The sequence below is a fragment of the Catharus ustulatus genome, chromosome 2 (assembly GCF_009819885.2).
Source record: "Catharus ustulatus isolate bCatUst1 chromosome 2, bCatUst1.pri.v2, whole genome shotgun sequence".
In the NCBI taxonomy this organism is placed as follows: Eukaryota; Metazoa; Chordata; class Aves; order Passeriformes; family Turdidae; genus Catharus; species Catharus ustulatus.
The window spans coordinates 35,420,814-35,434,414 of NC_046222.1; the positions used below are offsets into that span (position 1 = coordinate 35,420,814).

Genomic DNA, 13,601 nt, shown 5'->3' on the forward strand with positions numbered 1-13,601 from the left:
GACACTTCCTGTGAAACTGTTGTATAAATGTCAGAAACTTGAAAAATAAATAGTGTGAGAGGGGAAAAAAAGCTTTGTTTTCTTCTGCTGGTCCATTTATTGTGGAGTTGCTGCTGCTTGCTAAATAAATACGCTTTTGAAAATCTTTGGTGAAAAAGGCATATACCAAATAAATGGACTATGCACACTAATGTCAAACCTAATATCAATGACAGTATCACAGGTATGTTGTCTCAGTGAATGACTTGAATTACAAGAATGTGTTGGAGTAAACATTTAATGTATTTGTGAACTAAAATGCTATCTGTGTATATTCTGTTGTGTAAGTATTTGCTTCTAATCCAGTGTTATTGCATTATGTAATTGTTCTCCCTGGGAAATACAGAATGGCATGCATTTTCCACAATACGTAAGTCAAACAACCCACAGCCTTTTTGCAATCGACTGGCATGCTGATATTAACCACTGCTGTTGCAGAATCTCATAACCTCCTTGCTATTTACACATTTCTCATTTGAAAATCTTTGGTGTGCCAAAAATTGAGCTTTTCCTAGCATACACAAACTTCATAGGTGGTGTGCAGGCTCTTGAACTGAATGATGGCATGGGAAATACCAAGATTATTTTTCCTCGCTTTAAACTGTACCATCTGCTGCCAGAGAGCTGGGGTGTGTGTCTGTGCTGCCTTTAATGCATTTGGTGAATTCTGAATGAAGATAAAAATATTGTGTTTGAATAACTGCATGAAACCTCACAGGCTTCTGTTATACATGGCACTTGATCCACATTTATGGTAGATCTTGATTTTTAAATTATTTTTTTTAAAGTGGGGAGAGACCAATATGTCATGAATGCTCATATGAAAAAAGAAAATTAATGCAGGTAGTTTAGAGAGGGCAAGAAATAACCCGTGCTTGCTGTCTGAGGAATGCAGGCTTTCGTTTCAAAGGACTTTTTTCTTTATATCAACAGTAATATTGGTCTTTCCCTGCATTCTGTTTTTATTCCAGGGTAACTCTGTAACTAAAGGGTGATAGGTCCTTATTTGAGCACTCAACAATAAGTTTATTCAGCATGTTTGTGTAGGTGCGTGTGTATATGAGCAAAACCAAAAAAAAGTTGTGATTTTCAGTATAGCTTTGCCCATTGTGTGAAATATATGGCAAATACACTGTCCAGATGATTTTCTATCTGTACTCATGGCAATTGAAATGCCTGTTGCACTGGCCCTACTATATAAGAAAAAGCAGCTGATACCTTAGAACTGAATTCAGAAGCAGCTTTATTGATACCCTATTCTTGATCAAACAGGTTATGTGCTTTAATTCATCCAGTATGATTACTTGTTTATCATTTGCCTATTTTCTGTAGCAGTAATGTCTGCCTACCAAGAAATGCTTATGTTTGTCTTGAATAGAAATCCCCACAGCAAAAGCATGAAAATTACTGGGTTTTTTTCTAAAAGGGAAGACTGACCAGGAGGTGGAATGAATAGACAGCAAGCTGAGTATCTGTAGGCACCTGTTTAGTCTGAAAAAAAATCCAAATTTTTTTGTCCTTGTAATACTTAATGCTAATTTAGAAAGTGGATAATAAACTGTAGAATAAAGAATATGGCAAGGAGATTAAGAACTGTCTTTATTTATATTTCTAAGAGTTATCAGCTGTTTTTCTACATATGTATTGCCAAGGTGCTTACAAAACAGAAGTTCACCCAGGCTTTGTCTGTTGACAGCAATTGTACTGTACCTTCATAAAAGTGCAGTAAGCACATGAGGGTAATAAAAATGTATCTGCCGAGTACTAGGAGGACTTCTAGCATATTCAGGTGCAGTGAATGGGAATGAGTGAGGAAGAGGGAATTGTAACTGGGTGTTCCTGTGAGAGTCTAATTTATATTAAAGCCCGCTAGGAGAAACCCCATAGCGTGTCCATACAGGCTAAAGAGAATTCCTGTAAGTGTTAGCAGAAGCAATGGTAATTTGGTCTTTCAGTCTTTTAAATCTCTCTTAAGACTCCTTGTGTACCATTACTTTTGATACTGAAATATAGGTATATATTTCATGGGATTTTAAAAAGTGCTTCTGCTTAATGAATATTTTCTCTCAAACTTTTCTGGGTCTTGTACTGTGCTCTCTAAATAGGATGTTGAGAGAGTGGTACTTGCAGTTTACTTCAAACAGCCAGAAACCTAACATGATAAAAGCAAATACGTTATCAGAGATTTGCCAAGATGGCCCAGAAACTTTCGCTTAGGTATTGCACTCCATCTGAAATAATTAGGATGCACTCTTAACATCAGACTGCAAATTCTATTTATTCTTTGCTATGTTCATAATAAGCTGAGTGCTGCAGTTGATTCTTAGAAAGCAATGCCTTAGAGTATGCAGCAGATCTCTTCTCCTCTCAGTTCACCGCTGTTTCTCACACCAGGCACCCCCTGTAATGGCCTATCCTGCCACAACACCAACAGGAATGATGGGCTACGTGATGGTGAGTGAAATTCCTACAAATCCAGCCAGGCAGATGTTATATAATGTTTGATTGTTTATAGTTTGGTAGCTCTTGTTTTTCTGAACTATTCTACTGAAGACTAAATTTTGACTCCAATTCATTTATTCCTCACCAAATTATTAACTTCTGATTTTCTGAACCACTTACATGCTCTTTGTCTGAAATTGAGTCTTCCCTTCCTTACTTCACTTGTTTTATTCCTAAACTTCTTAAAATGGAACTAGATCATATTTAAAGTCCCTTTGAACCCAAACCATTCTGTGATTCTATGAAATTAACACAGTGTCTGTTCTTGGTGATCTTTATTAGGATTGAAATAAGTGTATCATAGAAGCAAGTGTATCATGTCAATATAAATAGCTGCTTTCAGAACAGAAATAGTTTCTTGGTGAAGTGAAGCCTTCTTGAAATACCTTCTGCTGAGGTTGGGAGCAAGTATCTGTGATGATTAATGCTACAAAGGTGCGAGTTTGCGACACTGCGATACAGTGTGGTTTTGGTTGAGAATTGGATCTGTTAGTGACACACTAGTGCCTCAAGGTTTTTGACATAAGCCTGACCTTCTTGCTTTTTGCTCTGAAAATGTTTATTCTTACCTTAAATTTTAAAATATTTCTGAAATTATATGTCTTAGCTCTTTTTAGTATGATTTTGATGCAGCACAGCTGTCCTGGGTGAATAAAAGGCAAGAAAACTTAATTCAAGCAGTTACTCTGTTAAATGCCTCACAGATTAAAGGAAAAAAGTTAAATGTTTCATCATGTAACCAAATTGGTTTAATGAGTTATAACTTGTATACACTCAGTAAGTGAAATGCAGAAGTGTCCAACTGTGTTTTTGGGGACCTCTTGGGAGAGTATCATAAATGATATATCATTCCTTATTACCCATCCACAAACTCCCATATTCTTCATCAAAGCTGTTATGATTAAACTAACATTAGTGTGGATTCAAACTTGATCTACACAGCTTTACTCTTATGGTACCAGCAGCATTTTCATAGTTATTTTGAGTCAGCAGCAGGGGAAGGTAATGTATGTAGTGTAGAGAAGTAATCTTACTTGTTTTGTTACGTTGTTGTGTTATGTTTAATTGGGGTGTTTAAATGTCAATGTGAAATGGAAACTGGGATTGAGGAGCTGGAACTCTGTTACCCTGAATTGCTGCTGCTTGTTCAAACGTGTGCAGTATCTGAGCCGGTGGGTGAGTTGGGCTGTTACAGAATGACTGGTGGGCTCTGTAGCACATCCTGAAATCTGCCCTGGCTCATTCAGACTTTTTTCAGGGCATTTACCTTGAGGAATCTCTGAAACGTTGACTCAATTTGCAACCCTTGCTGTGAAACCTTTTTAGCTTTTCATAAAAGCAGTAGTGGGACCAGAGTTCTGAGGATGGTCCTCTCCAAGTGCAGACTTTTCCCTTATGTTCCATATCTTGGGAGCATGCTGGGACAGGCAACTTGCTTAGTGCTGTGGCACTGTGCCTGGGCATTCCTGGCTGCTGCTTCCTGTGTCTTGAGCCAGCAGTTGTTAAGTTGTTCTTATAATTTTTTATAGGGTGTTTTCATTAGGGTCAGTTAATTGAATGGGTTTGCCCTGTGATTGCCCAAACAGCTGGTTGGCGTGATAGGAGGAGTACCACCACCAGGATTAGTCAGGGAAAAGCTGTTTGGAATGGGAATAGCTTCAGTAGGACTGCTGCTGGCTGTCAACCTCAGCCTGAGAGGAATGCCAAAAGCAGTGCCAGAGATGGGCATCTGTGTTAAATATAACCTGACTTGTAAGACCATTAATACACATTAAACTCTTAATTTGGCTCAGCTGGAGTGTTGGTAATACTGACTCTGATTACATAATGACTTAACATTGATTCCACATACAGCTCTCAGTTTTCAATTTTGTCCTGAACTCTGTCAACACTGCACTGCTGTATGCAAAACTGTGCTTGTGCTTTCAGAGGCAGTCAGGGAACTGCTGTCAGACCTCGTGTTTGGGAGCAGAAGGACCAGCACAAATGCTTGTCTAACAAGTGTTTCCATGCTTCAGATTTTTGTAGGAAGAGGTGGAATGGGCTCAGTTGTTATTAAGACAATTCCTTGGAAAGGCTGTCATGTTCCTTTCTGGTAAATTTTATTTGCAGAATATTGTAGAAGGATCTCACGTGGTTGTGTATCTCCAAATATGACCAAGACTTTTCACCCATTTGCCATCTTCCTTTATCTCCTTGAATACTTGCAATGTATTAATGCTGTGTGTGATTTGATGCTGTCTGGGTTTTTTCAGCCATCACAGATGGGAGGCATACCAGTAATGACACAGCCAACTTTGATATACAGTCAGCCAGTCATGAGACCACCAAACCCCTTTGGCCCTGTACCGGGAGCACAGGTGTGTATATTCAAATTATTGGTGCTGGGAATGAATTACAGGAGGCAGTTTCTTCTTTAGAAATATATTTAATATGTTAATTTTATACATAGATATAATTAATATCTCTTATTTATGTCGGGCAAATTATTGCACATGCCCACTGGTTCATGGGAGGCTTGCTTCCTATCTGCCTGCATCCATGTTGGCAGAAGCAAGTTCAGGTTACCAAAGCTAAGAGGGCAGGTTTTTTTCAGGTATTGTTTTTCTGGGAATGTGACAATGACAAAGAATAGGAAAAGCTGATATCTATACTCTTTGCCGGAGATGAGCTTTTTCCCCAATGTCATATTTCATGCTGCTTTACCCTCAGAGTGTGATTGGCTATTACATCTTTTTCCCAAGTACGTGTGTCACTGTTCTTTCCCCTGTTACAATTAAAAATATTCGATTATAAAGTACCCAAGGTACAAGGTGTGTGCTTATATTACAGCATTTTGCAGGGGCCAAACAGGGTGTGTGTAGCCGTTTATGTACATGGCTGCGTTGGATGGGTTTGAAAAAATTGGAATCACACTTGGTGACCCACCACCCAGTTGTTGTCCTGACCACCACAGTGGGAAGCACATGGCACATCCCTCTAGTTTCCAGTGGGTTTTGTGCCTCTCCATGGTTTTGCAGGAGGCTGCATTTGCAGTGTAGTGAAGATGTGCAGTAGCATTACCCATCTACCTGGCCTTTCCCTGTAAAGTGCTACCTTAGATGGAGTGCTCATTAAATCCCCTGGTTACCTGTTTCTTGGGATGTGTTGTATCCAGATTGATTACCTAACCTACTGGAATGAGTGTGCCAAAGGGCACTTAGAGCTGACTGCATCAATACTGTAGTTAAATACATACCCGTTATTGATTTGTTTTAGTGTTTGTTTTGCAAATGTCTGTCACTGGGAAATTTCTGTCTGAACTCACTTTTATAACCCAATAGACCCTTTAAGAGAAGGGCTTTTTTTGCAGTAGGAAAAACATTTTAAAAAGTAGGAGGAAGAGGGGGTGGATAACCCTGACCACTTTCATACTACTTCTGGAAAATTCTGAGATCATTAAGACTTTGTGTTTGTGAACTGCAGTTAGAGGCAGAGCCAAGTTTAGCTGGCAGACTGAAGATCCAGGATTAAATGTGGTTTTACTCACCTATCAGATGCTTCTTTTTCAAAGTTCACTCTGTACATCTGACTTCTATTAGAAAAATGAAATATATTGGCCCTGTATTTTGATCTTGCTGTAAAGAGCTCTGTCTCTCTAATAGGTGGCTATTTAAAAGCATTCATAACTTCATCTAGGTATAGATTGGTGTAACTGCAGAGTTTGGGATTAGACTGTGGAGAGAAGAGAGTTCAGCAGTAAGCTGGAACTAAAAAGAGCCTCAAGCATTTTCCAGTGTCTCAGTCTGATCCTTTAATAAGAAAGGTTCTGCTGTGTGTTGCCAGTGAGCTATATACCTATTGTCTTCTTCAAAATACAGCCTTGTGCATAGGGTTTTTTTCTAAATATCTTCTTTTAAATGCTTCATCTGAAAGGGATGTTGTTAGACTTCTTTAGCTAGAAATGCAGTTCTCAAATGGCTTTTTCTTGAACTTCTGAGACCTGCTTTGCACCTTCACTGTCACTTAAATGATTTGATATTTTTCACATGCGTTTTATACCATTTCAAGAGGACAAATAGTGATTTTGACAGTTTTAAAATATTGACCAAGTAAAAGGATCTTCAAGGATAGGAATTTTCTCTACATAAAAAAATAAATTGAAATAATCCTGCCTACCTGTCTGATTCAGTTATGAACAGGTAGCTGGGTCTGAATAGCTCAGTGAGCCTTTCTGCTTCATTTGACATTGCAGGGCGTGGCCTAGGTTGAATCCCAGCTGGCTGTCAGAACAGGAGAAAGAGGAATTAGTCACAAGTGAGGTGTGTGGAGCTATATTTATTCTCTTATCTGACAATATTTGGCTCCTGTGAGAATTAATTTCTTTGAAAACACACCCTTTGAGTCAGCATTTGCTGTGACCAAGAAGGGTTTTCCCTCAGACACACAGTCTGTGTTGCTGGAAGGTACTGAGTTGTCAGAAACCTGACACCAGTAAAGCATCTTAAATTAAACAAGGGCTGCATGTGAGAACTTCCCCATACGCAGCAGAGTTTATTAATGTATAGCTATGGAGGGGAATTACACTTCTATCACACTGAATTTGCTGTGTGCGGGGTCTTGAGGCTCTTCTGAGAGTGTATTTCATAGTTTAAGTTTAGTTAATGCTCTTGTGACAGAAATAGAAAAAGGAAAGTAAAATAAATAGGAATGTGTGATCTTAGGGTCAGTAAACAAATCCTAAAGAATAAGTAATGGTTATCTGAAAGGCACACAGTGCAAACTGCCTGCACTGATCACTGTAAACACCATTGTTCTAATAGTGGTTTTGTCCATGGCATCATCACTGTCAAAAACAAAATCCTTTTTCATATTTACTTTGCAAGCACCAGATTATATCACCTCCAGTCTCCTGATAGATCATGGGTGTTGCCTACAGTAAAGAAAGCTGAAGATACTTAAAAGCGTGATGACAGATATGAAGTTGTTGCCAAAAATTTTATTGCCGAGTTGTAGTGAGTTGAGAACACACAGGGAAAATAGGCATCTTCATGTTGTGCAGTTTTTGTATAAATGAAACTGTTGTTCATATTTTGATACTCTCAAGGATTAGTCTTAACAAATAAGTTGGTTTTTTTGTCTCTAGACATGCCTATTTTGCATCTCTTCCAAGTGTTCTTGTTACATGCTGGCAACTTTTTTCCTAATTTTTGCAGTCAAAAGCAAGAGTAGTTTGGGTTTTAAGGACAAAATAATTGAGAATGCATCTGAAGTAGTAGTTTCTTTGAAAATCTGAGTGCAGAAGGCATTGATAGTTTTGAAAGGTGTGCCATTTTTCTTTGAAAACATTTATCTTGCAGTATTTCCCACCTAAGAAAATAAGTTTTCATCATGATAAAATAGTGGGCATTACCCACTGCAACCTATTGTATGGTACTACCCAGAACAGTGAGAATGGTTGGAGTTATTTGATGACATTGTAGCTGGTCAGGGAGAATATGTGTGTCCGAGGAGGGGGCAGGCTGAATCAGTGGCTCAAGCAGAGGGATAGCAGATGTGATACAGTATAGCAAATGCCAGATGTTCCAGACAAGCCAGATCTGACTGATGCACAGGGGCTGGAATGATCACAAGGCCTGAGTGTCACAAGGTGCAGCAGCACGGTTTGCCTGTTAAACCAGCGATGCTGCGTTGGCCCGTATAAAATGGTACAATTAGGACAAATCCGGGTGCCTTCACATGTCACATGTTCTGGTGTGATTGTCCCCAGAAAGACATTGCCTTAGGAGGGGGAAGCAGATGGATAGTGCAAAATTTAAGATTTATAAAGAAATCAGTCTAGCTACTGCCAACATCTATGTAAATTGTAACACTGCAGTTGTTAACGCAGCCAGATGTACACGGCAATCGGCAGGAGTGATCACCTGGGTGATGGAGAATAGGCAAATGTGCAAATGACTAAGTTGGTTTGGTGGATGTGTTTTATGGTTGTTTTTTGCCTGGATGTAGTGGGGGTTGGTTTGAGGGCTGTTAGAAACTGTAAGAATAGGGTATGAAGTTCAGGACAAAGTTATGCCAGACAGTAGACCTTAGAGATGCTTGCTTTGGCATATGATCCCTAAAATAGATGCTAAAACAGCTTGACAGACTTGTTTCATGGGAAACCAAAATGTAGTTAATGATGGCAACAGCTCAATGCTCTCTTACAGATGGGTTTGTAGGTTTTACTGTGACTCCAGGGAGCTTTGTCTTTGTTGGAGGCAGTGAGAGGTGATGGCTGATGCTGGAGGTGAGACTAAGCTGTCTGAGCAGCACAGTGCAGTACATTTCACATCACACCAGCTCTGGGCAGTAGGGGCACTAAATCCACAGCTCCAGTTAGATCAGCACTAAACTGATGGCAAACAATGTTATTTTAAATTCTTGTTTTAGAAACTGATAAGAGTGGTCCTGGTTTTCAGATCTGTTTATAAACAGTAATCTGGAGAGGTGCAATGTAGGAAACTGTCTAAGTGTACTTCCTGTGTATATTTTTAGGCCTCCCTTTTAATAATTAGAGGAATCTTGTTAAAATGTGTATTTACTGCACATTACTGCAAGATGTTGTGTCTTGTCTGAATTCAGTTACGGCATCTAGGTAGTAGCATTGTCAGGTTTTTTCCTCACATTTTGACGTGAACAGGCTTCCTTAAATTTCCCATGTCTGGTTACGTGCTGATGTTGCACAAATGACTCTAACCTACCAGTCTTCCACATTGCTTTCAAACTGGGATGTTACTTTGGACTTGATATGGGTTGGAGACTTGCCAGTTCAGTTTGATAGGAGTTTTAGTATGTGACTTCAAGGCATTTGGCTGTGAAGAGGATGAATGTCTCTTGAAATCAAGGGGCCACAGGCATTCCTTGCTGAAGTTAGGACTCTATTGGACCATATCACTAGTCTGCCTATGTCTTTCCAAAGGGAAGAACCAAGTTTAAGAGGGGAAATCTGACATCCTGAGACTGCTTCTCAAGCATTTCCTATTCTGTCTCATGATTTTTCCATAATTTATTTATGGTGACTGGATCTGAGTGCCCCGTTGGGAGTGGGGTTTCAAGAGGAGTTGATTCCAATGCAGATCAAGCATGTACTGATCCTGAACGAAGTCCTTCTGATCATGTGATTTCTGAGATAGACATTCATGTGAAAAATTTAAATGTGCAGTGTCAATATTTACACTCCGAGCACTTCTGCAATTTCCATAAGCAGTTGCCCTGTCATGCGTAGTTTGGCAGCTGCCTGGCATTTCCAAAGGAAAAGGTCTTCATGCAATGTGTTTTGCCATGGGCACAGAGTGCATGTGATTCTGTTCAGAACAAACTGTTCCAGTGAGGATCCCAGTTTGGAGCATGCTAACTTTGATTTGTAACTGCAAAAACATGCATGTTCTATCCAGGGGGAGGGCCAATAGGATTTAATAAAACACCATTTATAATGGGAAAAGTACTAACACAGAAGGAAAAATAAATCAACAAATAGCAGATACTCCTGCAAGTACAGCCTGCAGATTATTAGTCGCTCCCAGCAGCAGCAGTTGGAATGCCAGTATTACCGACCTTTAAGTTATGTGCTTTATATGACTGAATTTGTGGTGTGGTGCTTTAGGTACATGACTGTAGGATGCAATTTTTGAGTGTACAGACTATGAGTCACAGTCTTCAATTCTCACCTAAAACAGCCACAGTAGCAGTTGAAACTCTCTCATCTTTTTTCCTTTTTTTTTCTTTTTTTCTCCTACTCACAGAATATATCCCATGTTCTCCTCCTTGGTCCCAAATTGAGAATTATCTATTCTCTGCTATCCAGCCTCTTTTTATATGCATCCTGTTGTGACAAGAAAAGATGCTGAGAGCTATTTCCTTCTGGAGAAACCATCTGGAAAGCTGCCATATTCTGGCTAGACCCCAGCATCATCTCTCCCTGCCAGGCTGTTTTCCCAGTAAAGCAAGGAGAGGACTAACCTGTTTCACAGGAGCCAGGCTGAATGTTTTGTATCTTCTTTTAAGGAAAACTGATGTGAAAGTCTGAGGTTATCTGCTTGTTTGGCAAATGCCACTGGTGTTTCCTTTCTGCAGGGTCATGTCCAGCTTGTTTCTGCATTACACCAACCATTGAAGAGGCTTTGTTTTCCATATGACCAAACACCTTGTTTTAATAGTTGACTTCTGCCAAGTTTGCCTCTTAACTTCCCCTTGTCCTTTCATTACACGTTCAGCTTTCATATTCTGTCATTCTGAGACCTTGTTTTCTTTTTCTTTCCCTTTCTCTGTCGTCTTTCTTACTAGCTGTCTGCAGCATCCAGCCCTTCCAGTCAGAGTCCTCACAGAGCCTCAGGAAAGGATCCCTTTGCAGAGCTCTCTCTCCAGGATTTCTTGTAGAACAACTTAGGTATTGTCCATTATTCTGGGGAGATGCTGGTGTTTGTGATGTGAAACAAAAAAGTTCTAATTCAAGTTTTATTAACATGGCTAGAGTGGTTTCTGAAGGAAATAAAACCAAATCTTGTTGAGTTGGAAGCACTGTGGAAGTGACTTGGAAACTCTTTATATTTAACTTCTGCATTTTAGAGGCTGATTGAGTGTTTTTGCCTCAGTCCATTGGAAATGGAACCAGCTCATTGCTGCAGTTAGGGAGAAGGAACTGGTGCTACCTGGTATTTACCATCTCATCAGGAAGATGTTCAGAGTTCCCCGTTAGCAGCAGAGCCCCGAGTGCTGCTGGCAGAGTGCTCGTGTGCTTCCCCGTGGCTTGACCAGGGAGTTCCCTTCATGCAGGAGGAGATGCTTGTTTCACATGTGCCTGGGATCCATTTTGGTACAGAGGTGCAGTGGAGAAGTTGTGTTGGTTTTGACCAGAGACAGGTGGGAATTAAATAGTAAAATGAGTGAAGACATGAAAAAGAAATTCAAGAATTCATAGTATAAAGAGAGAGAATTCATAGTATAAAGAGAGAGTAGACTTATGACACACATTAACTGCTTTTCTTTGTGCACTTCCTCTGGTTCAACTTGAAAAATGATCCTGAGTTCATAATGGTGTTGGTCTGTGTTATGCTGCTGCCGGTGACAATATTTCATGGATAACTAGGTGGGTTTTATTTTTTTTAATGCAGAGCTATTCCAAAGGCTGGTGTCGTTGGAAGAACATCCTGATGGCTTTTGTTGTTTCCAGGCCCTGATTTTTAAAAATATTTTATTTCTATTCAAAACTTCAGATCATGGGGTAACTTGGGCATCAGAAGAATGGAAATTTTTCAAGAAAATGGTTTAGAGTGGTCCTGCTTCTGTTGCTTGTTAACCCCAGGGTTTTTCGTCTTTCCAGATTCAGTTTATGTAACTGTGTTAGATGGAAGAGAAAGGAACGTTTCCAAAAAGATGTGCTCAGCAGTAAACTCCCACCTCCAGGAAAAAAGTGAACTTCAGTCTCTCAAACTCTCCTCTTCCATTAAGTGATGCAGTAAAATGATGAAGACCAATGAAGGAAGCTGGGACACCTCCATAAGAAGACATCAGTACACAACACAAGGCCAAGCATTGCCATGAATTAAGACCAAGATCTATTTTTGTCCTGGTGACTAACACGTCAATACTCTCAGCTTCTAATAATATCCTTAATTGGTAACATACAAAGAGAAGCTTTTCTTCTGGAAATTGATATTGGTGTTTGGAAATGCTGTCTGGATTGGAGATGTTCTTTACCGTAACTCGAAACAAGACTCTGGGCAGGGGAGGGTCAAATCCTAACTCTTAATTCTGCAGTTACTTTTCTTCAGTCCTCACAAATGTAGGCACAGCAGTAATGGAAATTAACTTTTTTTAAAAATTATATATTCAGTTTGCAGTAGACATTCCTTATGTATTATTGTTTGTATTTATTTATGATTATCAATTTAACATTAATATTGTATCAAAAAAAACCTCCTTATGAAAATGAGTATGGATGTATACAGTATGTCTGATTTTTATCCACGAAGAATGAATCTGATTCAGAATGCTTTTCAGCTGACATACAGAGCACTAAATATTTTAAAGGTCTGAATCTAATGAATTCTCAGTATATATGGGAATTAGGGAAGAGCTGTAAAACGCATTAATCCTTATAGTCAATTCTGTGCCTAGGATTTTGCAAGGGAACAGTTAACTGACTAGAAGAAGCACTACATTTTTAATTCAGCATTAGTGCATTGGGAAGGAACTTTATTGCTTTGTGCTTGGCATGTCATTATTTTTACATTTGACATTATAAGGCCTTTCCAAGATGAATGTGAGGAATTGCTTTCACTTTAAGACTTTCCTTCTTTTCTGTAAAAAAATTTAAATTGAGGTGTTGTGTGTTGGGGGGGAAAGCCTTTTCATTTGGCTTGTTTATGATCATGTACCTTTTAAAAGTAAAAAAGGGGAAGTAGCTTCCTTACTACATATGTCTAGTGGGTATTTAGTTCACGAGGAATTAAAGTAGCGCTGTTGATCGGTGCTTTGTGTAAATACATCATAACTTCTGGGTGGAGTGGGGCCTTCAGAAGGACAGTCAATGATACGAAAGCAATTCTGTACATGAATTAAGCATACTTGCTGCATTGTCTCTGCAGATTCTATTTTTGTTTAAAATATTAAAATGTATGTTAGCAAAAATGGGTGGATTTTCAAATAAAATGCAGCTTCCACAGAACTTTTGTTACGGTATGAAAGTCTGAGGTGCTTCTTTTCTTTTTGCTGCTTAAAATGTGCACTGATAATTGCTTTGTTTACTTAATAAAATACCAAATGTATTTCATACGTGCATATTGTATTGCAGGAAGTGCAGCACTCTGAACCCATGGCTGACGTGGTCCATGCAGCATTTTTCTCAGGCTGGCATCACAGGCAGCCTCAGTGTTCCAGTACCAAGGTGTCTCCTTCTTCCTGACCTAAAGTGATATTTCACCATCTTCCAGTTTTTCAAAATATTCATGGCAATAAACTTGTACTGTTTATAACTGAGCAAAAAGCATAAATATTCCCCAAAAATTATTATCTTCCCTAATTTTCCAGCAGAAGGTAGT

The 13,601-nt window shown here is 39.2% G+C and overlaps 1 protein-coding gene across 8 annotated transcripts in view; it reads left to right on the forward strand.

The window, feature by feature from the left end:
• The window catches only part of PICALM (phosphatidylinositol binding clathrin assembly protein), a 70,990-nt gene extending 57,657 nt beyond the window's left edge, over nucleotides 1–13,333 (forward strand). For 3 of the 8 annotated variants that reach the window (XM_042779031.1, XM_033052792.2, XM_033052796.2), the window contains 5 exons: nucleotides 386–409; nucleotides 2,434–2,493; nucleotides 4,797–4,901; nucleotides 10,846–10,948; nucleotides 11,882–13,333. In XM_042779031.1, coding sequence (XP_042634965.1) covers nucleotides 386–409; nucleotides 2,434–2,493; nucleotides 4,797–4,901; nucleotides 10,846–10,938 — 282 coding nt within the window. In that variant the 3' untranslated portion in view covers nucleotides 10,939–10,948; nucleotides 11,882–13,333. The remainder of the gene's footprint in view (nucleotides 1–385; nucleotides 410–2,433; nucleotides 2,494–4,796; nucleotides 4,902–10,845; nucleotides 10,949–11,881) is intronic. The other 5 variants (XM_033052793.2, XM_033052797.2, XM_033052795.1 and 2 more) reach the window with 3 other exon arrangements.
• The last annotated feature ends 268 nt before the right edge of the window (nucleotides 13,334–13,601 follow it).